This window comes from Dama dama, chromosome X (assembly GCF_033118175.1).
Source record: "Dama dama isolate Ldn47 chromosome X, ASM3311817v1, whole genome shotgun sequence".
Lineage (NCBI taxonomy): Eukaryota > Metazoa > Chordata > Mammalia > Artiodactyla > Cervidae > Dama > Dama dama.
The window spans coordinates 130,577,932-130,605,258 of NC_083714.1; the positions used below are offsets into that span (position 1 = coordinate 130,577,932).

At 46.2% G+C, this 27,327-nt stretch overlaps 1 protein-coding gene and 1 pseudogene across 1 annotated transcript in view; one reads left to right on the top strand and one right to left on the bottom strand.

The window, feature by feature from the left end:
- The window catches only part of PTCHD1 (patched domain containing 1), a 50,796-nt gene extending 28,146 nt beyond the window's left edge, over positions 1-22,650 (bottom strand). The window contains exon 1 of the mRNA XM_061136686.1: positions 22,300-22,650. Within this exon, the coding sequence (XP_060992669.1) occupies positions 22,300-22,650 (351 nt within the window). The remainder of the gene's footprint in view (positions 1-22,299) is intronic.
- A 4,272-nt stretch (positions 22,651-26,922) lies between these two features.
- Positions 26,923-27,099, top strand: LOC133053377 (U4 spliceosomal RNA; annotated as a pseudogene).
- Positions 27,100-27,327: the final 228 nt, after the last annotated feature.

The following is a 27,327-nucleotide window of genomic DNA, read 5'->3' on the forward strand; positions in this document are numbered from 1 at the left end:
TGCTGGGATGGTGGTAACGTCTGCCTTAATTAACAGGGTCACTGAATAAAATGTGTATGTGTGTTCACTGTTCATTATTGAGGCGTAACCTGTATACAGGGATGGGCACAAATCATAAGTGTACAGCTCAATGGTTTTGTATGTGCCTACCTATATAAACATTGCTTGGATCAAGACACTGAACATCCATAGAACCCAGAAGGCCCCCTTGTGACCCTTCTGGTCAGTACCTGCACAAACCCCTGGAGGAAAGTTATTCTGACTTCTATCAACATTGATTACCTTTGTTTATTCTTGAGTTTCCAATAAATGGAATCAGGCATTATGTACAGCTGACCCCTGAATAACATAGGTTTGAACTTCATGGATCCACATACATTCAGGTTTTTCTCAGGAAATATCAATACATTCTATAGTACTGCATGACCTGTGGTTGGCCGAATCTGTGGATGCAGAACCACGACTTTAGGAGGTCAAACTGTAAAGTTATATATGGATTTTCAATCATGCCGAGGGTTGGTGTCCCTAATCCCCGTGTTGTTCAAAGGTCAACTGTACTCTTTTGTGTCTGCCTTCTCTGACTCAGACCGTGGCCTAAGATTCATCCATATTGTGTTTATCTATAGCTTACAGTTTAATTTTTACTGCAGAGTATTTTATTGCATGAAACAATGCATTTGTTTCATTCTCTCGTTAGTGGACCGTTAGGGTTGTTATCAATACAACTGTAATGGCCATTCTTGTAAAGTCCTTTTGTGGACATCTGCACTCATTTCTCTCAGGTACACACAATGGCGTGTTAGTAAATGTGCAAAAGTAAGTTCTCCAACAAAAATAGCTCTGACTTGTACTGCTAGTAAACAACCCCCACCATGGCCAATGTCAGGGGGATGTAGGATGTAGGAAGAGAAGTGCCCAGTTAGCTTTTAGGAGCCAGCCTCAGCATACCACTGGGTATAGAGACCCAGGAGTGGAAGTTCAGAATGGGAAAGTAGGCATATATTTAGTTGAAGTCTTCCAAAGTGACTGTACAATTTTACATTCCCACCATCAATGTATACAGGTTCCAGTTGCCCTATATCCTCAGCAACACTTGGATTCCCAGTCTTTAAAAGTTGTATCATTCTGGTAGGTATGTGTAGTGGTATCTCACTTTGGTTTAAGGTGCATTTCCATGATGTCTGAAGCTGAGCACCTCTGCATATGCTCACTAGCCATGTGACTGTACTCTTTCCCAAAGTGTCCCTTCAAGCTGTTTGTCCCTTTGGTTATTGGGTTGTTGCGGCTTTATTGATTTGTAAGAGAATATCTAAGTTCAAGACAGGTGGGGCTGGCTGTAAAGAAAGCCAAAAAGAAATGCTCCAGGGGCAGCCTGGCATGCTAAAAAGAGCCTGACACTGGGGTCACACAGACATGTGTTCATACCCAGCCAAATTGGTGACCACCTGACACTGTTGAGCATATCTCCTTCTTGAGCCTCAGTTTCCACATCATCAAAATGGGCTTCCTATCTAGAGTGTTGTTGATTTTTGAATGAGACAATGAAGACAGAGTGCCTGGCAGAGAGACATATCACAGGTTCTTAGTGTTGGAACCTCTAAGAGAACAACACATCTCAATCAGAATGTGAATCTGGCCTCTTAACATGTGAGCTTCTATTCATGAGGCATGTGATGGTTTTAATGCCTAGAAATCCCATGTTCTTCCGGGCTGTCTAGCAGTGCTCCTGTCATAGAGCTACCACCTGTCTCCTGATGTAGGGTTTGCTTCTTTGTGAGAAGTAGCATTTCTCCTTTTGTGGGAGGCACGATGGCATGGTTTACTAAACACAATATTCTACAGTGCTTTATTTGATGTGAGGCGGGAAGCATCTGCAGGGCACTTTTTAGAGCAATACTCTGTCTAGGGAGAGAAGTTGCTGTGGAGCAGGAATAATAAATAAGCAAGTGAGGCTGATTTGGAAAGGGCTGCAGAGTGAGCAAGCAGCCTGGTCGTGGTCCCCAGTCCTCCCTTCTCAGAGGAGTGATGGACTCAGCTCCTGCATCATCTCCTCCAGGAAGCCTGCCCTGGAAATGCAGACGAGGTCCTCTCTGGTCCCCCTGCATGTGGACACATCTGTCTTCTTTCTGCTCTTTGAGTTTTATTCTTTGTTGCAGCCCCATGCCCCACACAGTGCAGGCTCACAGTACTCAAGACAGAAATGTTCTGGACAAACCAACACACTGTGTCCAATCGCCTTGGCATCACTAGCATGCATTAAACAGCTTCCATTTGCATGGCCTGAAACCTAGTTAAATATTGAGAAGTGATCAAGCAGAAGAACTACCTAGTTCTCAAATAGTCAGGGGGAAAAAAGAAAACTAACAGAAAGGCATACACACAGCAAGAGGAACCAGAACATGTGGGGAGAGATGATGACTGTTAGAATGAGTATAGGTACTTTTATGTCTAAAAGTAAAGATGCTGTGACAATTTAAACACAAAACAAAACAGCACTGTAATGCCTTTCCAGCCCGGCTCTCAAGGGAATACCCAGGCAGTTATTAATAAAGGCAGTTCTAGAAAGAATAGGATGTTGGAATTAGGAATAAAGAGATTTTAAATTCTCAGTCTATCATTTCTTCTCTCTTTTTTCAAGCTGAAGTGGCTGCATCAGAATCAATATAAAATAGACTTCAGATCTCAAACTAAGTTTGGGTTCATTTAAAAAATGCATAAACTTAGGCATTACTCTGTTACCTTGTAAATAACATAGCTAGTAGAAAGCTGAGACATAAACACAGTAGTAGCCCTGTAAATGCCACCTTAGTATTTTCTATCTTACAGTAACCATTTAAATAACTATTATACTCCACAGTGTGTGTCTTATATGTTACGAGGTGCTTCTGCATTATTATTGAATAATAGTGAACTTTGGATAGTAGTGAGTTTTGTAACTTTTTAAGTTAAAAAAAGGGGCAGAAATATCTTAATGGGGAAAGTAGAAATGCTAAAAAAAAAAAAAAAAAAAACCCAGACTGTTTTGAGATGGAAACATATTCATGGTGTTTTGCACACAAGTTTATGAAGACAGAGAGCTCCCAGTAGGGAGCAAGGGACTCTCAGTGGGGAAACCCCAGATTGTTTATGTGAGGTGGGGACTGGTGGCTTTGGGGGGGTCACCCTGAAAAAGACAAACCATTAGCCATTGGCTGCTTCTGACTCAAAGCTCTGAGGGCATAGTGAGTGCCCCTCGAAGCCCGTCCCTGGAATCCGGGGTTTATTAGCAGTGAGTGCTGACTACAGAGGCTTCAATGCACCTGCTGCCCTGTTGGCCCAGGAGATTGGGGCGGAGGAGGAGTGAGTGTTTGGGTGAATTCCAAAAAACAGCCGCACCAATCCCAAAGGAGACTCGTTCAGAAGAAAATGGGAGCAGTACCTGCAAAGATTTGGGAGAAAGGTGGGGAGGGGCATTCCAGAATATGTAGACAGGCCACCAGCAGTCAAGACAAGGCCTCTCACCTTGTTCTCAAAGCACTGAGCCTAGCTTCCTGAAGATTTGTTTGTATAAATCCTTCAGAATTGGGGGTTAACAGAATGTTGCTGTTGTCGTTGGTTTTTCTTTTTAACTGAAGTATAACTGATGTACAACACTATGTTAATTTCTGCTGTTGTCATTTTTAAATAAGCCAAAGTTATGTTTGGATGGCAGAAACGACTGAACTAAGGTTTTATTTTCATTTAAAAGCATATGCTTAGATAAGCCATGGGAAGACAGCTAGGTTGCAAGGATAATGGCTTTACACATTTTAACTCAAGAGTTTTACAAATTTTACTCAAAACAAACGGGAGAGGACGGACTACCTCCCTAATTTATCCTGGCTGTCTCTCTGCTGCCTCCTCCTCATCCTCTGTTGGTTCCAGCACGACTGGATTGAAAACCTGTGAGGTTTACCCTGCACTTCCCGCCTCCTCAGTCGGAGCCAGCTGCTCTCAGCCCTGCCCATCTGAACCACCTGTGGAGTCCACAAACTCACATGCCTGGGCTCCCCTCACACCTTTCCATCAGCACCCCTTGGCAAAGGCTCAGGTATCTCTATCTGAAAAAGCTTCCCAGGGGCGGGTACACGCAGCCAAGGTTGACAATCCTGGAACCATTCATCAAATCCTGTTGATCTTCCCTCCCGGTCTCTCCAGTCCATCCTCTGGTGCTCTATTTCCATTGCTCCTGATTTGGTTCTAGCCCTTATCATCTATCTGAATGACAGAAACAGGTTCCTAACTCATCTTTTTTGCTTTTAGTCAATCCTCCAAACTGCCACCAGATTTATTTTTCTAGAACACAAATCCCAACCTGTCATCCCTCCGCTTTAAATCCTCCAATGGCTCCGCTCCGAGTGAATGATGGAGCCTGTTTATTTCTTAGATGATGATGGAGAACAGCTGCTTCTTATCCTAGGCAGGCTTTCTCTTAGCTTAAAATGCTTTCTTTTTAACTTTTTATTTTAAAGTCATTTAAGACTCACAAGAAGTTGTAGCTACAGTTCAGAGTTCCTATGTATCCATCACTCAGCTTCCCCCTAATGAAAACATTTTACATAACCAGAGTACACGATAAAAAGCATGAAACAGATTTGGTACAAGCCTGTTTACTCAACTACCGATGTTTGGATTTCACCAGTTTTTACATACACTTGTGTGTGTGTGTGTGTGTGTGTGTGTGTGTAATACTATGCCATTTTATCATGTGAGCTTAATTAAGACAGTGGCAAAAGAATCTCATTTTGTATGTAGCAGTGGTGCTCAAGTCTGGTTGCACGTTAGAAATTCCTAGGGGAATTTAAAAAGGACCCATAACTAGCCCTACTCTCTACCATGCTTCAATCCAGCGTTTCTCAGAGTTTAATATGTACACAACTCAGCTGGGGTCTTGTAACAACACAGATTCAGGTCTTGTAGGTTGGGTGGAGCCTTAGTGGCGTCGGCAGACCTAACAAAGTCCCAGATGCTGCTGCTGTTGCCATCAGTGTGTAGACCACGTTTCGAGTAGGCCACCCTGTTTTCAGACCAGTGGAATGAGAATCCCTGGGTGTGAGACCTAGGCATGGTATGTCTGAATTCCTCCAGGATTCTACTATGTAGTCAGTGCTGAAAACCACTGAGATACGTGATGGAATTCTAAGACTGTATCACCCTTGGAGATCACACCATCCCAATCTCTGTTTGAACCATTCAAGGTCATTTCAGTCTCCTCTGATGAGCCATTCAAATGCAAGACAACTCTTGGAGTTAAGAAATCCTTGCTTTTATATGATTCATATTCTTCTGAAATTTAAATGTACTCAGTGTGAATTCTAACCTACCTGGTGGCTCAATCAGTAGAGAAGCTGCCTGCAATGCAGGAGATGCAGGTTTGATCCCTGGGTCAGGAAGATCCCCTGGAGAAGGGAATGGCTACCCACTCCAGTATTGTTGCTTGGGAAATCCCATGGACAGAGGAGCCTGGAAGGCTACAGTCCATGGGGTCACAGAGTCTGACACGACTAAGCAACTAACACCACCATCAGTGCGAGCTCTCTCAACTTGCCTACAACTTGCACTTTTAATTTCTTCTTTATATTGGCCTGCCCAAAATTTTCGTGTGAGTTTTTCCATGAGATGTTACAGAAAAACCTGAACAAACTTTTTTGCCAACCCAATACTTTTGCCCATCTCAAGAAAAAGGGAGGAAGAGATCGTCCCTTTACTTTCATACCCAAATTCCAGAGAGACTGCCTCCAGTTTACCACTTGGTCTCTTCATTCCCTTGTCAACTGGCCTCCAAGCCCATAGTTATTATGGCAGAGGCTCACTTTCTTCAGGACTTGACAAGACTTTCAGCTGCTGACCTTGAGTATCTTGTAGAGAAAAATCCCAAGCCATCAAACGGAAATTATCCACAACTGGCTGCCACTGTATCTCTAAAAATACCCAAACCCATCCGTTTCTCTCCTCCCGTCATGTGAAAATCAAGGCCATGACCCTCCCTCTAAGAGCAATTGCTTCCATTGGGTTCTGGCTTTCCTTTCCTTCTTCCTAGTATTGTTCATCCCTTCTTCTCTTGTGTCCTCAAGCTTTTCCTACTAGTTCTTTCCCATGAGCTTTGAAATGTGCTTATGTCTTTTCCCATATTAAAAAAGCCTCATTGACCCCACTCCCCTTCCAACTCTTGCCATAGCTCTCCTTTAAGAAGCTCTTTACACTTGCTGTCTCTTACTGCTCTTGAAAGAGTGATTCATGCTCGCTAACTTCATTTCCTCACCTCCCACTCGCTTCTCAAACCACTCCATTCTGGACTCTGTCCCAGCACTCAACCAAAGTCCACGATGACTTCAAAGCAGGTAAATCCAATGACAACTTTTCAGTCCTCATTTTCCTAAACTCTCAGCAGATATACACAGTTAAGTCAATCATGCAGAGTCTAAATAGTATTTTCAACATACTTAAGGTGGTTAAACATTTTGAAGTTTTCATGTGAATCCAGTAGGCCCCATTAAGGGATGGGCTTGGTTTCCTCACTGCTATATCCTTGACTACGTACCTGGCAGACAAAGGGTGCTCAATATGTGTGGTTTGACCAAAACCCTCCCTCTCTCCTATGATGAATTCCATGGTACAACTTTATCCTCTCCTCCTACCTCTCAACCTGGCTTTCCAGTATCTACCTAACTGAAAATATACCTTGTAAATTTAATATTACTCAAGATTCTATCTCTAGCACTTCTGATCTTGTCACCTTCATAAACTCTTCTTGGGCAGTGAGTTCCATCTCAGTTTGGCTTGTCATCTTTATGCTGACCAATCCCCAGTTCACATCAATACTTCCCCTCTCTTCCAAACTCCAAATCTGAACTTCCAGCTGCCTTCTAAAGATTTGCAAATACATATTATGGCAATATTTCAACTGGCATATATCCAACAGCTGAATCTTTTCCTGCAAATTTTTTCTTCTGTTTCCTGTTATGGTTAACATCCTTCTCTTCTTTCTCCTTAGCCAGGTGTGAAACTTCTAAGCCAACATTATCCTTTCCCCTTTGTTTATACACCCTGATGCTGGGAAAGATTGAGGGCAGGAGGAGAAGGGGATGACAGAGGATGAGATGGTTGGATGGCATCATTAACTCAATGGACATGAGTTTGAGCAGACTCTAGGAGATAGTGCAGGACAGGGAAGCCTGGCATGCTACAGTCTATGGGGTTGCAAAGAGTTGGACACGACTTAGTGACTGAACAACAACAACAATACACAGATCCAGTGAATGTCAAATCCTATTGATTCCATCTCCCTATTTTGGGGATGGTATTTTCAGTCTATATTCAGAAGCACATTAGTTCCTTGGGATATTAATAAGGGTCACCCAAAAAGCAAAAAGTATCCACGATCAAAAAAAATTTCAGAAATGCTGAACTGGGTAGAGTTAAATAGATTTCTTTACAAAGGAACTTTTAAAAGCTTTTGATATGCTAATGCGCATTCAATATGGCCATCTGATATAGGCTACTACATGCATTGTCTCCCAAAGTTATTTGGTCACAGAACCCAATTTTTTTTTTTTTTGCAGTATCACAGAAAATTTTACTAAACACATTTTGGAAAATGGTGGTCTAATCTAGCCCCATTTTTCTCCTTCCGAAGCTATTCTACTCAAAGCCTTTTACTTACAAACTTACATTAAGTCTCATGGGTGGAGGAGCAGATTGCCCCCTCTCTAACATCTTGCCTCTCCAACTTAACCTCTATACTTCTGTAAGAACTATCCTTATAAAAGTTGGTCATGACTCTCCCCAGAGTATTAGACATACTGGTCCTTACTTCTGTCACAGTCATCCATATCCTTACTGATTTTCTGCCTGCTTGCTCTATCAGTTACTAACAGAGGAATGTTGAAGTCTCTAGCTATAACAGTGAGTTTGTCTGTTTCTCCTTTTAGTTCTTGCCTCATGTATTTTAATACTGTTTGTTAAGTGTATATATGTTTAGGATTGTTATGTCTTCTTGGAGAATTAATCTCTTTATCATTATGTAATGCCCCTCGTTATTCCTGACCATTTTCCTTGTTCTGAAGTCAGCTGTACTTGAAATTAATACAGCTACCCTAGCTTTCTTTTGATTAGTGTTAGCAAGATACATACAATTTTCTCTATCCCTTCATTTTTAACCTGAGTCTTTATATTTAAAGTAGGTTCCTTGTAGACGGCACTGAATTGGGTCTTGTTTTCTCTTGATCCACTCTGATAATCACTGCCTTTTAATTGGTATATTTATACCATTCATGTTTAAAATAATTATTGATATGGTTGGATTAGTATCTACCATAGTTGTAACTATTCTCTATTTGTTGCATTTGTTCATTATTTTTTCCCCTTTACTTTTTTGCCTTGTTTGGTTTTAATATATGATTAAAATAGAATGATTCTTTTTTGGGCTGTATTGAGTGTACTGATGATAGCCAATCAAAGCCGTTCTTCATTTTTGTTACAGTTTTGATTTCTAGCATTTCCTTTTGACTCATCTGGAGAGTTTCCATCTCTCTGCTTACAGCATCTATCTGTTCTTGATGCTGTCTCCTTTTTCCATTAAAGTTCATGATATATTAATCATAGTTAAATTTCTTGTCTGATAATGCTAACATCTGTATTATATCTGAGTATAGTTCTGATGCTTCCTTTGTCTCTTCAGACTATATTTTTTCTTTTTTGCATGCCTTGTAATTTTTTTCCCAAAGCTGGACATGTTGTATCTGTTAGTGGGAAATGAGGTAAATAGAGTTTTATAGTAAAGACTTATGTTAATTGAGGAGGTTGGATGTATTTAATGTTTCTTGTGGCTCTAGGTGCCAGGAGCTTCAAATTTCTCTATTGTTATTCTTTTTGTCTCTCCTCTTAACTCTGGCTTCCCTAAGGACTCCTCCTCAGAGAGAATCTGTGTCTTGCAGCTCTTCACCTGTAACTCACTGTTATTATACTGGAGCCCTGTTGCTGTGGTGATAAGGTGTTGGGAAGGGAAATGCTTTGTAATCTTTTAAAGAAATCTTGGTCTTTAAGTGGGCCTTGCCCTGGAGCTATGGCCTTCACAGATATTTCTCCAGTGGTATAGCTTTCTTCCCCTGCCTTCTACTCCTTTTCCTGGCTGCAGCATCCTAATCTATTTCCTTAAATTCCTGACACCTGTGAACTCCCCATCTCCAACTTATCTGAGACAGAAAAGCTATGGGGGCTTCTGTGGGAAGGAGAAACTTAGGGTAAAGTTTTAGAATTGTGCTCTGGCAAAGTCCTCTTCCCTAGAGTGTAACCCTTTGTTATGGAGAAGACTGGGTGAATTTCAGGAGGATGACTTCTCTTCCACTTCTTGCCAGATCTTTTATTTCGGTATCTGGTGGGGTTTCTGGAGGGGAAGTTTAAGAAAGTGTAAGCTCACTTATCCCTCAGAGACTGCAACCCACTCTCCTGTTACTCCACCCTAAGGTTTATGCACTTTGTCAAAATTACCATTTAAGTGTTTGTACCAGCGACATCTGTTCCAGGTAAGCAGATTGTTTCTTTATCTCTATGGAAGTGACTGCCTCTGCGAATTTTGGGATGTCAGTTTGCCCCGTGACCTCAGTTCTCTGATGTGCTCAAGAAAAATCATTTATTTTCAGTTTGTCTAGAGTTTTCCTTTTGTAAGAATGGGGATGGCAACTTCCAAGCTCTTTACATGTTGAAACTGAAAGCTTCAGCTTACTCTGCTACTAACTGAAATACTATTTCAAGGCCATCCAACACAAGCAGCCATGCCTTACTTGTCTGTTTCTCTATTTCATGGGGGCAGTGTGGGGTAGTTATTTTTTAATGATGCTTTAGAAGTCTGCTGGATTCCTCTGCTTGTTTGTTAGACTATGTGATGTATCAGTTTTTCATTGGTGAAAAGCAGCACTGTCGAGTAGAACTTCCCTGGTGATAAAAATATTACCTGTTCTATTACAGAAACATGGGGCTATTGAGCATTTGAAAAGTGGCTAGTGCAAGTGAGGAAATGAATTTCTCATTTTAGCTAATTTAAATTTAAATCAGCTCCACGTGGCTAGTGGCTTCTGAATTGGACAGTGTAGGTCTAAGGCTTTAGAAGTGTAGATGATGGATGACCAGATATGCTATTTTAAAATTCTCCTTGGGTAATTCAAAGTAAAAACACAGACTAATGTAATATTACATCATCTGGGAGCATGAGGCCATGTCAACAAAGCTTCTGGTTAGTAAAAGGCAGTCACTGATGGTACAGGCACTTTTTATAAAAGGAGATGGTGATGTGGAATGTGTCAGCTGAGTGACTAAGGTGGTTAGTCGTCTCCCCTGGGAATCCCCAGGAGCTTGTATTCTTGCCCAAGACAAACACATGTGCATTCAGTGCAGCTACTGGGAGATTTGTGTGGCTTTAGGCATGCTGCACTTTACAGAGTTTGTTTACACACATTGTGTCTCCTTCTCTCTTCCAACACCTTGATGATGATATTGCTGATCTAGCTTTATGGGTGAGGAAATTAAGACCCCAGGGAGGATAAATGACTTTATCACGGACACTTTGATGGTTTGTAGTGTCAAACACAGAACTTCAGGGCTCTGAAACAATGCTAATTCCACTGTTCCAAAATCAGTACTCACTAACCTTCGCTCCAGCTCGACTTCACCTCTCTTTAACTGCACCTGACATCAGTCAGTAGTCGAAACTGAACAGTAGCTTCCAGGGCCCTCCCCATGGACCCTTCACCTCTAGCAACCAGAGAGCTGGGTCCATATTGTAAAGTAATTAGCCTCCAACTAATAAAAATAAATGAAAAAAAAAATCTCTATTGTGAGGAAAAAAAAAAGAAACACAACATGTAGCTCCTATTTGTACCTGCTATGCCTTTTGGTCTGATGTAAATTATGTTTCTGCAACAGCAAATGGCAGGTGGCCCTGTGTGGGAAGCTTCTGGAAGGAAGGAAGCTTTGGGAATCATACAGTGATGGTAGCAACACCATCCGCACTGTATATGTGTGGAGTGGGGGCTCTCTCTCCCCCTCATCTCTGAGCATCTTTTCTTCTACTCAGCCCTTTTCTCCTAAACTCCAGCTCCTGGAGACAGACAGCAGGGGCAGGTCCCTCTGTTCATTACACATGTGTTAAACTGCCAACTTCAAGATTCAGGCTTAAACAGTATCCTTTGCATAATAGCTATGACAACATCACCCAGAATTAACAGCTGAACAAATAACTCTTTCACCCTGCTGTATCTGTTGTCCAGGTTTCAATTGAGAGAGAAATGGCATTTTTAGGTTTAGTCCTGGCAGCTAATTACTAGGATGCTTTATAGCAATGGTTCTCAAATTGTGGTCCTTGGACCAGCAGGTACAGCATCACCTTGGGAACCTGTTTGAAATGCACACTCTCAGGCCCCAACCCAGACCCAAAGAATTGGAAACTCTGGGGTGAGATCTGAAATCTCTATTAGGACAAGCCCTCCATGGGATATCCGCTCAAGGTGGGGAACCACTGCTTCAGAGTATGGAGGCAGTTAAATGGTACTAGTTATTCAGGATACACAAAGGCTCTTCAGGTCCACCAATTCACTGATCTATCTAGTCAGCATGGCTCTCAGACCAGCAGCAGCAGCAGCGCTGGGAGCGTGTTCAAAATGCAGAAGCTCAGGCCTATTGTCTCAGACCTATTGAATCAGAATATGAACATTAATAAAATTCCCAGGGAATCTGAAAGCATATTCAAATTTGAGAATAACTGCTCATTTTCCCTTAACCTGAGGTTAGTTTCATTTGAAGAGTTTAGGTGTAGAGAATCAGGAGGGCTGAGACATTTTCTTTGGTGGATTTGATTTTGATCCTAAATAATTGTAGATTTCTTTCCTAACCCTTTGAAAAGAAATTGTAGAAAAGGGAAGATGGGGAAATGCACTGACGTAAATGGCTAAAACCCCTAGTCAGCAAAATTTTCCATTTCACAGGTCTTCACAATTATCACTTTGCCTGGTTCTTCTGGTCTCTGGCCATTCTATAACACACTCCTCCCTTTGAAGTGCTTGCAGATCTACTTATGTGAGCAAGATTTCCCAGGGAAGCACTGTAGTCATGTAAATTAAGTGAGAGGGGAGAGTTACTGACTCATCTATGTTTCGGGAGAATCCCTTTCTAGCATGCGGCCTGTGAAAAATAGCGAAGAGAACCTTGACACAGAACCCCTCAGCCTCCTAGAGCTTTTCATTCCCAAGATACTTCCAGACAGGAAGTGAATGCTGCCTTTTTGTGCAAAGCCCTGGCAAGCATGAAGAAGAGGTTCTGAGCCCTGAGAAATCACCTCGATGAGCTGAGATGCAATCTGCCCATCTCCACTGACAGGCTCTGCCCACCGATGAACTTAGGAGCTGTATGCTCAGCATACGATGGATCCAATCATGTGTAATGACTCAGATGGAGTCATTAAAGACCAACAAATTGCCAATCTGAGTATTGAGAATGTAGATTGAGCACCCATTATCGCCTCTTGGATCAAAAGAAAAAAAATGCCTATGTGTATTTACTCAACAGGCAATAATAATGGCTCTGAAAGAGCTGGCATATATGCAGAAATAACAGCCATTTTCAAAGCAAATACGAACGATGGTAACACACTTACAGAAGGAAATGGTTACGCAGTGCCTTCACATACGTTATCGCGCTGCACCCTTCACCTTGAGTGGGTGTGCAGGATGCTGTGAACCTGCTTCTCGGGGAGGTTAGGCTACTTCCGCAAAGTCACAGTCCTTAGGAGAAACGGGATTTGAGCTTGGCTTTCCAGCTCCAGCGCTGTGTTCACAACAGCCAGATCTGAGCCCTGCTCCTCAATGTTGTGCTCCACTGACCCGCAGCATCATCAGAGAGCTTGTCAGAAATGCCGGACTGTAGCTCCTACCCCAGGCTGAATCAGAATCTGTATTTTCACGAGATGCCCAGGTGATGTGTGGGCATAAAGCATCTAAGAGCAGCCAGTCTTTACTCAATATGACCATTTGCCTACATGCTGTATCAAAACTAGAATAAAAACAGGAGACAACAATGCAGAACTCGAAAAGTTAAGGTACTGAGCATCTGAAGAAAAATTTTTTGAGCATTTATGCTTGTTGTTTAGTAGAGATGCATTTTTATTGAGATAGTTATAAGAAACTGACAAAGCCATGGTATTTAACAAATTTGTGGAGCCCATGGAAGAATGGGCAAAGGAATCTCACCTTGAATGCTGAGAAATGAACAGTTCTAGTGAGATGGTTGGATAGTATCACTGACTCAGTGGATCTGATTTGAGCAAACTCTGGGAGATAGTGAAGGACAGGGAAGTTTGGTGTGCTACAGTCCGTGGTGTTGCAAAGAGTCAGACATGCCTTAGCAACTGAACAACAAGTGTGTCTGTTAAATTCACCAGAGATACACTGATTTTGTACCAGCATCATTTTTTAAGTTTATCTCTAAGAACAAGTCTTTCTGTTACCCTGGGCTCCCTCTTGAAAAATGAAAGGCTGAATGATATCACAACAGTGATCTCTTGAACTCTGATGCTAACAGCTATGAAAACTACTCGTCCTTGATTTTTTTTTTTAAAAAAATGTGTTTCATGTTTACATTTGAGTATGGGTTTGGCCAGTGGTTTTTGAGACTTCACTTTATGCAAGTAAGGATGTGTGTAGTGGAGAGCTGACTTTGAGGGGGTTTGCTGGGAACTGCAGAGTGCTCTGCCCTCCCAAATGGGAATGGACCCCTGGAGACCAAGGTCAAGTTTACACCTTGCCAAACTACTTGAACCAAAAGAGGTGTTCAGGGTTTGGACTTGGTTTTTCTTTATATGAGTTTCTCCTCATATAAAGTAAGTGTCAGCAGATCCTGAGGCAGAATGGATGCTTATTGCTTATCATCAAGTTTGAAACCAAAATTTATCAAGGATGAGAAATAAAGACAGATCTGAAAAAATCACATGGTCATGCTATCTGGCAAAATTATATTTGAGCAAAATAAATGAATAGGGAAGGCATAGCACATTCTATACCCTATGAGCCATCAAACAGCAACAATTTATTAAGCACCTGCTGCACACTCCATGTTATACTGGTTTCTAGGAGAGATTTGGGTGTATAAGACATGGTGCTACCCTTGAAGAGCTTTATGATGTTGCTTAAGAGAAAGTATCACATGACATTACAGCAAATTATATGAAACAAACTGAAAGTCACTCAGTCATGTCTGGCTCTTTGCAACCCCATGGACTATACAGTCCATGGAATTCTCCAGGCCAGAATACTGGAGTGGGTAGCCTTTCCCTTCTCCAGGGGATCTTCCCAACCCAGGGATCGAACCCAGGTCTCCCACATTGCAGGCAGATTCTTTACCAGCTGAGCCACAGAGGAAGCCCAAGAATACTAGAGTGGGTAGCCTGTCCCTTCTCCAGGGGATCTTCCCCACCCAGGAATTGAACCAGGGTCTCCTGCATTGCAGACAGATTCTTTACTAACTGAGTTATCAGGGAAGCAAATTATAAAATACTATCTAATTAAGCATTAAAGAATGTGGATACAACTGAAAGACAGATGGATTTAAGGGAGGGAGGGAGGGAGCCCTGAATTTTGGGAAGGCCTCATAAAATAGGAGGCATGTAAGTCTGACCTCATGATAAGGAGTGAATGCATTTCTAGGGGAGAAAACAAGGCAGGTATGTGTGTGAAGAAGGGGGCTGTGGGAGGGGAAGAGGGGCTGGACACTGGCCACTCAAGTGTGGCGGCCTGCCTTATAAAACCACACATCCAGGTGGTGTCCAGGTCCAGCCTGGAATCCTCTTTATCACCATCCAGTGGCAAAACTGAAAATGGCAGTTACCTATCAAAATTCAGGAATAACTGAACAGCTATGCTGGATGATTCTTGCCTAGAAGTGAGGAACACCCCTTAGCCGTGCAGGCCCTACACCCCTAGCTGTCTGTCTCTAGATGGGTGGAGATGCTCTCGGAGTCCCACCCACATTCTCTCCTCTCACTCACCTCTACAGGTCAAGGCCACTCACTGGGAACGCCTGCAGCTCTCTGCCTGTGCCTTTCATAAAAGAGCAACCACAAAAACAATTCTGATTACAGGGACATGTGGCATCTGGGATTGCTAGAGACTATTTCATGTCCCAGATCAACTAATGGCGGCTGGAGACGTGGCAGGGGATGGGGGGCAGGTGAACAGCCGGGTCCTTTACCCACAGCTGAGATAAGTTAGACAGAAGTTATCCAGCATCTCCCAGAGTTCCCCAGTGAGGCTGGGCGCCGGGTGCTCACAGTGGATGCTTGTTTGAGAACACTCCCTTGACTGGCTTCCTGCTACTCTCTACTTCATGTCCTCGCTTCTTTGCCAGTGTTTTGGGATATCACATCCCAAGGCGGCACTCCAGGCCTCACCTTGACCGTATCTGAAGCCCACAAGGTAAACCTAAAGTAAAGACCTAACAAAGAGGATCTTTCAAAACACCCAAAACAATATTCTCAGGAGGACTTCTTAGAGAGCACGAAGATAAAAATAGCTTCCCTGCTCCCTCACTGCCTTTCTTTTGTTCAAAATGTGACTTCTGGAGTCGAAGGTATGACATATTATTCAGGGCTTCCCATATGAAATAACAACTGGTGTTGATTTCCTTTTTTTTTTTTTAGTCTTTTAAAGGTTAGAGATTACTCACCTCCCCTGCTGGTCATTAAATCAGTCTGGCAGGATTCCTCGGAAGTTCTGTGGCCTTCCGGGCATGTGGCGGCAGCACAGGCAGGGCTGCAGACAGGCCTGCTTGCTGTGATGTGCTAGCAAGCAGGTGACTTCAAAGGTCTGCTTCAAGCCTGTCTCAGGTATCACTTGGGGCTCACACTGAGCCCCAAAGTCAGGTACCAGATGGCGTATACCACAGAGTCACAGCTGATTAGATCCCCGAGCTCGTGTGCCAGGGAAGCTGCAACCTCTCAGGCAGGAAGCAAATAACTTCTGTTAGCTTTCTTCTCCTTCTCTTAGTTATTATCACAGGAAGTTACCAGCTAAATGCTCAGCTGCTGTAGTACGGTTGTAAGTCTGGAGAATCCTGAGAGTTTCAGTCTTTGTGTTTGTAAAAAAAAAAAACTTATTTCTCTAACTCTAATGTGGCATCTGTCAAGGTACTCTGAGCCATTAAAAAGGTGGGCTTCCTCTCACACGACAGCTTTATATTTAAATTCCAGTTTAAATTAGCAGTTTACCCAAAGTTTGTCCCCAGTGCTTATCTACAACAGGAGAGTAAAAGATGGCAACCTCAAGTCTAAATGAGACAAACAGCGTGGGCACTGGAGGATGCGATTCACACACATGACATGTGCTTAGAAGTCAGACAACCCTAGAACAATACTGAACTTGGACTTTTCGGATGCACCTTCTATGAAATGCAAGGAGAATGAAACGAGATCTCACCTTCCCCTTACTTTGCTCCTGGTGCAGCAGATACATACACACGCCACTCTTTCAGGCCTGGCCTCAGTCTCCTCTAAGAGTACCTGCCACTTGGGTCACTCATTGAAGGGACTTGGGCTACCCAAAGCATCGAAGTATCTGTCACCAGACAAAGCACGCTGAGATTCCAAGAGCACATTCCAGGATCAGTGGAGGTGACCTTTAAGGTGCCTTCCAAACCCAAGGGTCTTCCATCTCTGTCCTCTAGATACAAGCCCTTCCTTTGTCACTTCATGTTCAGCAAAGCAAAGCGGCTAGGCCAGGCAACAAAGTGCTGCCTTCTGCCTCCTCGGCAGGTCACTGCTCACAGTGGGAGCTTACGTACCATCAGGAGAAGCTGGGCCTAGTGGGTGACGGCCAGGACTGGGGGCCAGGCCTGCCAGTAATAGACACTCTGACCAGTCTCAAGGCCAGCTTTACCATTCAGGCAGTTACACTGTACTCAGTTTCCTGGGTTCCTCTGGAGTGGGATTTGGACCATAAAGGACAGAGCTGTATGAGAGCAAGATAGCTGTCTCTTGGGGAATGTTACGCTGGCAAATCTGGTCTTTGCCTCACCACCCATATGAGCATGTCCTCAGAGGTTGTACTATTTGTCCCCAGTCAAACTTCTATAAAATTTTTGGATGTGAACTTCTCTTTGGCATTTTTTCATTTTACATAATCAATGCAGATGAAAAAATCCTGACAGAACAAAAGAAATATACAAATGAACCCTTTCAGGCAGGACTTGGGACCAAATGATTCTTTGCTGTGGGAAGTGGCAGGGGGCTATTCTACACTCAGAGGATGTTTAACAGCATCCATGACCTCCACCCACTAAACGCTGGGAGCAAGTCACCCCCAGATGTGAGCTAAAATGTCTCCAACCATTGCTAAATGTCCCCTGCAGGGCACAGTCCCCCCTGGTTCAGAACTACTGCCTTAGAGATGATTTAACAGCATTAACTTCTGAAATTGTTCCAGTCAGGGAGGTTTGGAATACAGTATAGAAGGTTTGGAATACAGTAGAGGAACTTCTTTATGTAAATATCATGAGTCAATATTTCAGGCTTTGAGAGGCATGGGCCATCTCCGTCTCATATTATTCTTTGTTTTTGTTTTGTTACAATTTTTTAAAAATGTAAAAATGCTTTAGCTCAAAAAAAGGCTGGCATTTGCCGATCCTTAGACTGGAGAGAAAGAAATGATGGCGCTTCCTGTAATGATTTAAAGTGCTGAGACAGTATTTGGAAAAACTGGGATCTTGATTCAGCTACCAGGTCTCTGTGACACTGAGCTAGCAGTTGTGCTGCCCTTCGTGGAAAGCCTGAGTTAAATAGTTCCAAGTTAAATTCTATTCATCTCATTTTGCAACATTTTTTTTCTCCTTAGTATATTTAAACATAAAAAGTTTACATAAAATAGACACTTGATAGTTGAACAAAATGAGATTCCCCAGTAAAAGAAAGAATGTCTGCAGAGTGAGTACGTGACCTCCCCTTGGTTTGGAGTCAAACAGCCTGTGAGGTTCTTCTGAAGAAGAGGACAAGATGTGAGGGAGATGCCCCTACCCAATCTCAAAACTGAGATGGGTTTTGATATGACTACAGAGGTGATCTTGGAAAAAGAGAAAGGAAGGATGGTATCTTGGAAGAAGAGAAGCCTTAGAAGCTGCCCGTCAAGTTGTAAACATAAAAATGTCACTTTGAAAATACCTTTCAGAGTAGTTCTGGTGGCATTTTCTTTGCCCATCATGTAAACATCTGAGCAGATGGGGGCAGATCCCTTAGACAGTTACTGAAGGTCCGCCATGTGCTGGGGGCTGTGTTAGTGAGCCCTGGGGTGCAAGCCACCCCAACCTGGCCCGTGAACAGCACTCAAACAGGAAATCGCTGTGTTCAATCGTCCAGAGATTTTTCCCCTAAAATATTCTCTCTTTGTATATTGCTAATGATAAATGTATTACTTTGGGCATGTGGACTTTCTATTAGTGGATTTCCATTGACACGGGGCAGCGTCAGTCAAGAGAATGTCCTTATGATTCTACTGTCGCTGTTAGATGGGGATGAGATTTCGATCGAATATATTTGGATACCAGAAACGTACATTTCAAATCACTCAAGGAGCTTATTATATGATAGTGAGAAGAGCAGTGGGCTGGGAGTCAAAACCCTGGGTCACAGTCCTGGTTCTGTTCTTGTTTTTTTTTTTTTTCCTATAAGTAAGTCAGTTAATTTCTAAGGAGCAGTTTTCTCAACTGTAAAATGGAAGCACACCATTTTTCCTGCCTGCCTACCCTTTGGTGTTTGCTGTATTTAAATGTATTACAGGCTTATAACTAAGCGTTATAAAGGTGATATCATTATTAGAAGGAGTAAGCTGAACTGGTTCTTTACACAGATGATCCTGGAAGAAATCAAGTACTGTCGTAGTCACAGCCAGATCAGTTATCAACTAGGACTTGCTCACACTTCACTTCAGGTGATCAGAAAGAAGCATGTCCATATAAGCCCGTGAGGCACTACTCTGAAATTTGCTGTGAGATGAACATTCTGGATTTTCTGTTAAGATATCATAATGAGCTAAATTTAATCTTCTAGCAAAAATGAAGACTTTTGAAGATCAACATATATTTAAAAGGGTTCAGAAATTAATGGCTGGCCTCTTACCAGCATCATCAGGCCCCACCTACTTTCACCCCAAATTATATCTTTGCTTTGTAGCCTTCAGATGAAACGACTGCTAGGGAGAATCCCTCTTCTTGCAGTTTGTGGTCAGATTATACACTGCAGAGGTCAGTGTATGGCAGTCATGTCACTTGCACGAATTTGAGAAAGCTCCTCCAAGGCAAATGAGCTGAGTTTGCAAATGTGGATTATTTTCTTTTTCTGTGATGCTCCCAATTATATTGGGTTGGCCAAAAAGTTCACTTGGATTTTCCTGTAGCAGCATACTGAAAACCCAAATGAACTTTTGGGCCAACCCAATATTGTAAAAAACATCAAACTGGGTGTTCACTTTTTGTCATCATCCCTTCCTCAGTCTGTTTTAGATCAGAAAGTAGCTGGACTAATATTCCAAGCAGGCTCACCTTTCATTGCATAGGTACACCCCCAGAGCAAGATAGCTGTCTCTTGGGGAATGTTACGCTGACAAATCTGGTCTTTGCCTCACCACCCATACGAGCATGTCTCAGAGGTTGTACTATTTGTCCCCAGTCAAACTTCTATAAAATTTTTGGATGTGAAAAAAATTTTTGGAGGAGTAAATGACACAACCCTGGGAGCTACTTCTTCAGTTTTGTCATGGGGCCTAAGAAAGCCTCAAAGCCTGGTTCTGCGTTGTCCACATTACTTCCACAGTGATGTGATAAAACAGGCAGGGGACAACTGGTGTTGTGTACAATGTTAAGTGTCAGGTCTCCTTGATGCCAGCAACAAAGCATCAGAATAACACCAGGAAGGGGAGAAAACAGTGCCTCTCACTCCTAACACCTTTTGTAAAGGACTAATCTTTCGGGTCTCTTATAGAAAAAGAGAGCGAGAAAGTCAGTGCTTGTTCCTACACTTTACATTACCATGACTACCAAGGGTCCATTTTTCTGGCCCCCGGCTCCACACCCACCACATAGAGAGGTTGGATGTAAGAAGAAAACAATGGATATATAAAATTGAAGGCAATTCCCTCAGTTGCCCGAGTCTGGGTTTTCATAAGCTCTGTGAATTCATTTTTACCAGACAGCCATCAGCTAGAAATGAGTTCTCACCACTATTCTACTTGGATTGATCTTCCCCAGAAACCTAGAGCATGAAAAAACACCCCATTTCTTAAAACAATTCACTCACAAGACCGCAGTCCTTTAAAGTTGCCCTTTAGGTATGAAGAAAAGCCAGCCTCCCTGTCTCTCCACTCCCAACTTTCCCTTCTAATATGGTTTTCTGTCCTGAACAGATCAAAATCAAATCCGAGAGAAACAATCCAGTTGAAAAGAGATCTGACGTGCCTGTTGATGTCTCATTAACCTTGAGAGTGAACGTAACTGGTGACTGCCCATCACAGTTGCATGACGGATTGTTAGGGGAAGTAAAAAGCCAGTGGAACCATCACCTCAAAAAATAAAAACAAAGAGAAATATCATTTAAATAGATCATCTATCAAAAAATGGAGCAGTTTTCTAACTGTCAGGACTGGCTAAAGTATAGTTTCCTTAAGCCTATGGTGAAATTATTACATATTTTCTGGGAAAAGCATTTGTAGCAGTATTTATGTGTGTGTCAAAATACATTAACTGAAGCATGAGGAGGGGGAACACTTTGATGTTGGGAGTGTAATCATCAGAAAAGCAAACAACTCAGGATTGATGTTACTAAGGTTCTGTGATGAGTATGTGTGATGATGTGTGTCCTTAAAAATATCACGAGCCACCCAATGTGGGAAGGTCCTAATTCCATTGAGTTTCTACTCAGATTCCCCTCATTACTAATTACTGATTGATGTCAACAAATAGATGGTGGAAAATTATAGAGGAAAAAGAGCTTGTCTCTAAGGGGTTACCTGCAGAGGGAAAGAGAAGGAAAGAGTTCCCTGGGCTCACTGGCTGACTCCCAGTGGGAGAGGTAGATTAGAAATCTACCCAGCCTCCAATCCTAGATCTGGACCCACACAAGACCGGCACCTTCCACCCTTCCACGCCAGGGCTCCAGCCGGGACTGGTTCCTGTGTGCCCTCCCCAGAGGAGGACCTTCAGTAAACAAGACCCAGAATCCCCACCAAGACTGGGATGGAACATTCTAACCAATCTTGACTTTTCTTTCCTAAGGTCTTCACTTTTCCATCTCTAGTCCTCACTCTTCGGCTTTTCTTGGGAACTTCCTGAAAGTTATCACCATTGACCTCACTTTTTACACCAAATTCTCACCTAGGGCTGAGGCACAACCTGTTTCTCCCAGTGTCACCCTTTAAGCAGCTGCTCGGTTTACTGTGCTCTTGTCATGGCCATGCAGCCTGGCTTCTGTCCTCACTCTCTTGCTCTGACCCTCACCCTCACCCCCAAACGCACCCACATACAAATGGATCAGTGAACCCCCTCCTCCCCTTTCCCAGAGAACTTTTTGCATCTTGAAGGAGGAGAGCTACTGTGAAATATGAACCGACTGCGAATTACAAACATCATTTCCCACTCGGGAAGACAGAGATGGCCACCTTGCCCGGGGAAGAGGGGAAGAGGGCAGCCCCTGCTTTCCGGGAGCACACTTCTTCTTTACCATCCCGCTTCACATTCCTCGGCCCACTTACAGCCCCTCGGAGCAGCCTTTTCCAAAACACTCCACTCCCTGACTGGAGCAAGGAAGAAGAAACGAGGACAGGGGAGCAGGCTCTCTGAATCCGCCCCCCCGCTCCCCTCCCAGAGAGTATTTTGTTTTCAAGTAGCAGGACTTTCTAGAATGTCTTCTCTAGTTGGGCTCCTTCTGGCCCAGTTACCCCACAGCCTCCCCGCCCCCAAGACCACTGCATCCAAAACAAGCGCACCGATCACAGCACGGTGGCCGCCGCCGCCCCAACTGTTGCAGCGACTGCCGGGGTGGCGGCGACGGCGGCCAGGGCCGGGCCGGGCCCGGACACTACCCGTCCGGGAGGCTGGGAGGCTCCGGGCGGCCTTCGAGGGGCGCGCGGTGCAGCAGAGCCCCTGCGGCAGTCGCCTGGGATGGGAGAGGCGGCGCTCTCAGCCCGGACCCCTGCGCACAGCCAGCCCCACCGCGGCAGCGGCGCCGGCAGAGGCTGCCCGCGCCCGCCCCCCTCTCACCTTTAAGATCAGGTCGGTGTGATGCTGGTCCAGCATGTTGGCTTTCTGGAAGGAGGTGACGATGACCCGGCCGTAGCGCCCAGGGGTCTGCAGGTCCGAGTACAGCCGGTGCTTGGAGCGGTTGACCGGGAAGAGGCTGTTGACGAGGTTGCGCTCGATCTTGGCGAGGCTGTGCTGGGGCGCCAGCAGGTGCTCCACGCTCTCCTCGACCTGGTAGCGGCTGAAGCTGGCGCCGAGCAGGATGGAGATGAGCACCGGCGCCGAGGCGAAGAAGACAGGGTGACTGGCTATGAAGTGGCCGAGCCGGGAGAAAGACGTCCTCAAGCCCCTGTGTAGGACCTGCCGCAGCATCCTAGAGCAGAGCGGGCGCGGGAGGAGGGCGAGGCGCACGCTCGGCGCGGGCTCGGGCGGCGGCGGCGGCGGCGGCGGCGGCGGTGGTGGCGCCCGCGGCGGCGGCGGCGGCGGCGGCGGCGGCGGCGGCGACGGAGGCGAGACCCGGTGCTCTCCCGGAGCCGCGGCACCACCATCGGGGAGTCCCGCGCCGCGCCTCGGGAGGGTCCCCTCGGGCCGGAGACACGCCCTCCTGCCCGCGGCCGCGCCCGCCCGGAGAGCCCCCCAGCTTGGCGGCCTCCGCGCCGCCCCCACCCCGCCCTACCCCGTGCGCCCTCCCCACCCCCCGCCGCCTCCCCGCCCGAGGGGCTCCGCGCGGCGGGGCAGCGTCCCGGCTCAGCGCGGGAGGGGCCCGGGGCGGCCCCCGCGGCGCGTCATGACCCCACTCACCCGACCCCCGAGGCCAACGACGGGGTGGCGCGGGGAGCGGCGGCGGCGCTATCGCGGGGAGACTCTGCGCGCCAGCCTAGGAACACGAGGACGGAGAATTCCAGGCTACACCCAGTCCCCTCCCCTCCCAGCACTCCCCTCCCCTGGCCCGGCCCGCCGCGCGCGCCCTCCTCTCCCCTGTCCTCCTCGGGGAGACCCAGAGACGAATAAAGAAATGGCCCCGATTTTCCAAACAAAAAGTAAAGAGTTGTCCCGGGGGGCGTCGGGCGGACGGGCTCAGAGCCGAATCCCCCCCAGAGATGGAAAGGAGGAGGCTGAAGACTGCGTGCGCCCCGGCTCTCGCCAGGCTCAGGTGGTGGCGCGCACTGGCTGGTGCGGAGAGGGGGGTGGGGAGTGAAGACGCTCGAACGTGGAAATCACGCCTCCTCTCAAGTAAGAGCCATTTAAAATATCCCCAACACTGCAGCTTCCGCGGGACCAGAGTCCGCTTGTGCGTCTGGGACACGTCCACTCCGAAGGCGCCTGTAGAGAGTCTCCTCGTTCTCCATGAGGGTCTCTCCAGAGTGGGTTAGACAGTTCTGCGGTGCGCCCCTCAACCTCCCCACCGCGACCCCAGTAATAAAAGTGGCCGATAACGGTGCTCAGTCCGTGGAGCCGCCGGTCGCCAGGGCTCTGGTGCTGCCGGACTCCCGCCTCTCCGCACTGCCTCCTCCTCCTCTCTCTGTCGTCACTGGCGGGTCTGGGGGACCTGGCGGGGCTGGAGCGGGAGCCCCTGCGGGCGTAGAGTGTTTGTGAACAGCTGGTCAGGGAGTCGGTAACGTTACTCCCCTTCTCTCCTCCACCCTGCCCTCTCCTCCTCAAACGCGGGAGTGTGGGAGTGGGGGACACCTTAGCTCAGACCTGGAGAGCTGTGGTCTCAGAGAGTGCCGAGCCGCAGGGGGCGCGGGGGAACCCGCCGCGGGGGGGGGGGGGGGGCGCCGACAGCTCGGCAAAGTTGGGCGTGTGCTTGTGCGCGCCAGGCGTGAGCTAGCAGGCAGCCACGGTGGTTCCCCTCGCACACCCCCTCCAGAGAATTCCCCGAGAAGGCGGGCGCCGGCTTCGGGCCCGGGATAGACCTGCGGCGGCGGCGGGAACGGCCACGCACAGGTACAATTTAGCGCGGTTTGTCGCGCACTCCAAGCCGCGGGATCCATCCATTGCCACGCAGACCGAGCGGAACCTCGGAGTCGGGGCCACTGAGGCGCTCTGTCCAGCTAGGGGGGTGGGGACCGGGGCGCGGAGAGGGGTCCCCGGGCTTCGCGCTCTGAGCGCTCGGTCTTCTCATCTCACGCCTCCAGTCTTTCCCGCTTGGCCTCTTGGTGCCAAGGGTCTAGCGAAAGGCGGTGGTGACAGGAGGCGCGGTCCCTGGAGTGTGGCCCGCACTCCTGAGCATGGACGTGCATATTAATCAAAGCTGAAGGAAGGCGGGATAGGGAGAGGAGGACGAGGAAGAGGAAGAAGCTGGAGAGAGAGAGAGAGAGAGAGAGAGAGAGAGAGAGGAGAAAGAAGAGAGGGACAGGGGAACGGGGACAGGGGAACGGATGGGAGAACGCGACTGAGGGAGGTATTTCCCTAACGTTCCCATCGCAGATTCCCCAATGCCTAGCGGCCCTCCACTTCTCCAACTCAACTTGGGAACTTGCACGTTAGAAACAGGAAGTCGTGGGCCGGGAAATCCTCTTTTTTTTGGTTCCTCTCCTCCCTTCCCCCACTCCAGACCCTCCATCCTATATTCCCTCAGCAACACCTGCAGCGGCCGGGCTGCCTATCCCCGGGGCGCACCGGCTCAGCTCAGCCTGCGCTCCCGGGGTCCTCCTGCCTAGCCAGACTCCCGTCCACTTTCTCAGCTTAGCCTCACTCTTCCCCACATCGCTCTCTGTTTCCAAAGGCTCCCTCCGGTTCACCGCTCTCAATTTCCAAAGGTTCCCTCTGGCAGCTTCCAGCTGACATCGCCCCACCCCCCAACCCCGAACTGCCATTCCCGGGAGGGGCTAGAAATTCCCCTGCAACACTCCACTTGTGCCCTTCCCCCATCGTCTTAATTTCTGCCCGCGGAGACGCCGCGGCTCTGCAGCGCTTTGCTGATTCACGATGATCGCGGAGGGAAAAGCCTCATTGACTTGTGCCCCTGCAAGTGGCGACTGGAGCGCGAGCGGCTGCGAGGGCACACGTTTTGGGAAACCACCCACCACTGCGCAGCCGAGGTGCTAAATGGCAGGGAGGCTGCCTCTCGTGGCTCTCGGCCGGGGCAGACGGAAAGAAGGAAAGGGCCGGGGGAGTGGGGGGCGGGGGGTGCGATGGCAGCGGGAATGACTGCGAGCCCAGTTCTCTGCGGCCGAGCCAGCGGCAGCTGGTGGGTGGGCACCTCTCAGGAGGCCTAAAGTCGGTCTCTGCCCGGGGAGCAAACAAAGATGTTTCTTGTGCTCTGCTGCCAGCGCAGTGAGAGAAGGGAAAGCAGCCGACAGGTCTGATCGGGAGCCTTTAACATTTCCGCAAAGCTCTTTTCATTCTGAAGTCTTTGTCCCTCCCAATGGTTCCCGCCTAACCTCGGTTCACTGCCCTCCCTAGAATTTTCAGCCCTTTCACGTAAGCCCTCGCGCGGGCCGCAGTGCCTGGGCTGCCTCCTAGAGCGGGACAAACTCAGCAGAGCTCTGGCGAGTGGGAGTGTTGTTCTCCCACCAGGAAAGGGTCTTTCCTTGGAGACCAAGGTTTTTGGTTCTACTCCTCCCAATTCAATTCCTAATTGTTCTTCTGTATATGGGGCATGTTGGGGGACTTCCACCCTCCCGGCTTTAATTCAGAGACACGGAATGGCCCCAGAGTGGGTCTTCCTGCCACTTTTTAATGCGGGAAATCCAGTTAATATGATCTAAATTGAGTTGGAGTAATTGAGTTGGAGTAAGAGAGAGAAAGCGCGTGTGCAGAGAGGGCGTTGCCTTCTCCCCATTTGATGTCTTCTCTTTTGATTCAGACATTCGGGGGAGCTTTGACAGCACCCAAGACTTGGGTTTGCATTAGGGCAGTGACTTTGGCATGGGTACAGAGCTTCCATAGGTACATTAGTAAATTATTCCTTTTTCTGATTGAAAATGAATACATATTAATTGTAGATAATTTAGAAAATAAGGACAAGAAAGAGAAGAGAAAAAGGCACCTGTATCCCTGTACTCCCATCGTCTTTGAAAGGTAATCTCTTCTCATAATTTATTGTGCACATAGACAACCTCTAGGTAGAGGTTAAGGCTGTTGGTCTATAGCCACTAAGTTGAATTCTTGCTCTATTGCTTATGTTGGGTAGTAACTTAACCTCTTTATGCCACACTTTTCACTTCTGGAAAATGGGAATACTGGTTGTGCTTACTCCATAGAGTTGCTGTGAAGATTAAATAGGTCAAAGATGTAGGGCACTTAACTCTGTGCTGGAGTATCACAAACAGTAAATGATATTTGTTACATTCTAGTCTTTTCTGACTGAATATATGTCTGTGGGAAAAAGAAAATCAGTCCCTGCCATTCACAAGTTGGCCTGGTATAACCTGCTGGGACTTGGGGTTACTAGGACCTGTCCTGGTACTCACAGCTTAGCTTTGGTGTTCTGTGGAACAATATCCATTCCCCCAAACACTAATGGAAGATAAGGTCATTTTGTAACTGTGATGGATCTAGGCAAAATTAGAAACACTCCATAATCATGACTGAACATGGACAAAACAGGAACTTTATCCAAGCCACAAAAACTATCAAACATGTTTCTACCCTGGCTAATATGAGAGACTACTGTGGCATGTTGAAAAATACATTATAAGCTTTGCGCAGTGGCGGTATCGTAGCCAATGAGGTTTATCCGAGGCGCGATTATTGCTAGTTGGAAAAAAAAAACACATTATAGCTTTAGCCTTGCTCTAGTCTTCTGTCCCTCCAGATAAAGATTCAGTAAGATACCCAGTGATAAAACTATGCAATTTTCCAAGAGCACTGAAACCAGAACAAGCCCCACAGCCTTAAATTTTATCTCAAATCTTTAACATGAGCTCAAATCCTCGAACAAGTCCTTTCTAACAACTACTTCTTGAGACGCCCTTCAGTTCTCCATGGTGCAAGTTCTCCATGGCTGCAAAGAAAAATAAAACCAACTTGTGCAATTACTGGCATGATCCTGGTGGTCTTTGGCAAGAGGGCTTTGGCAAGGCACATGCAATGTTTGTTGTT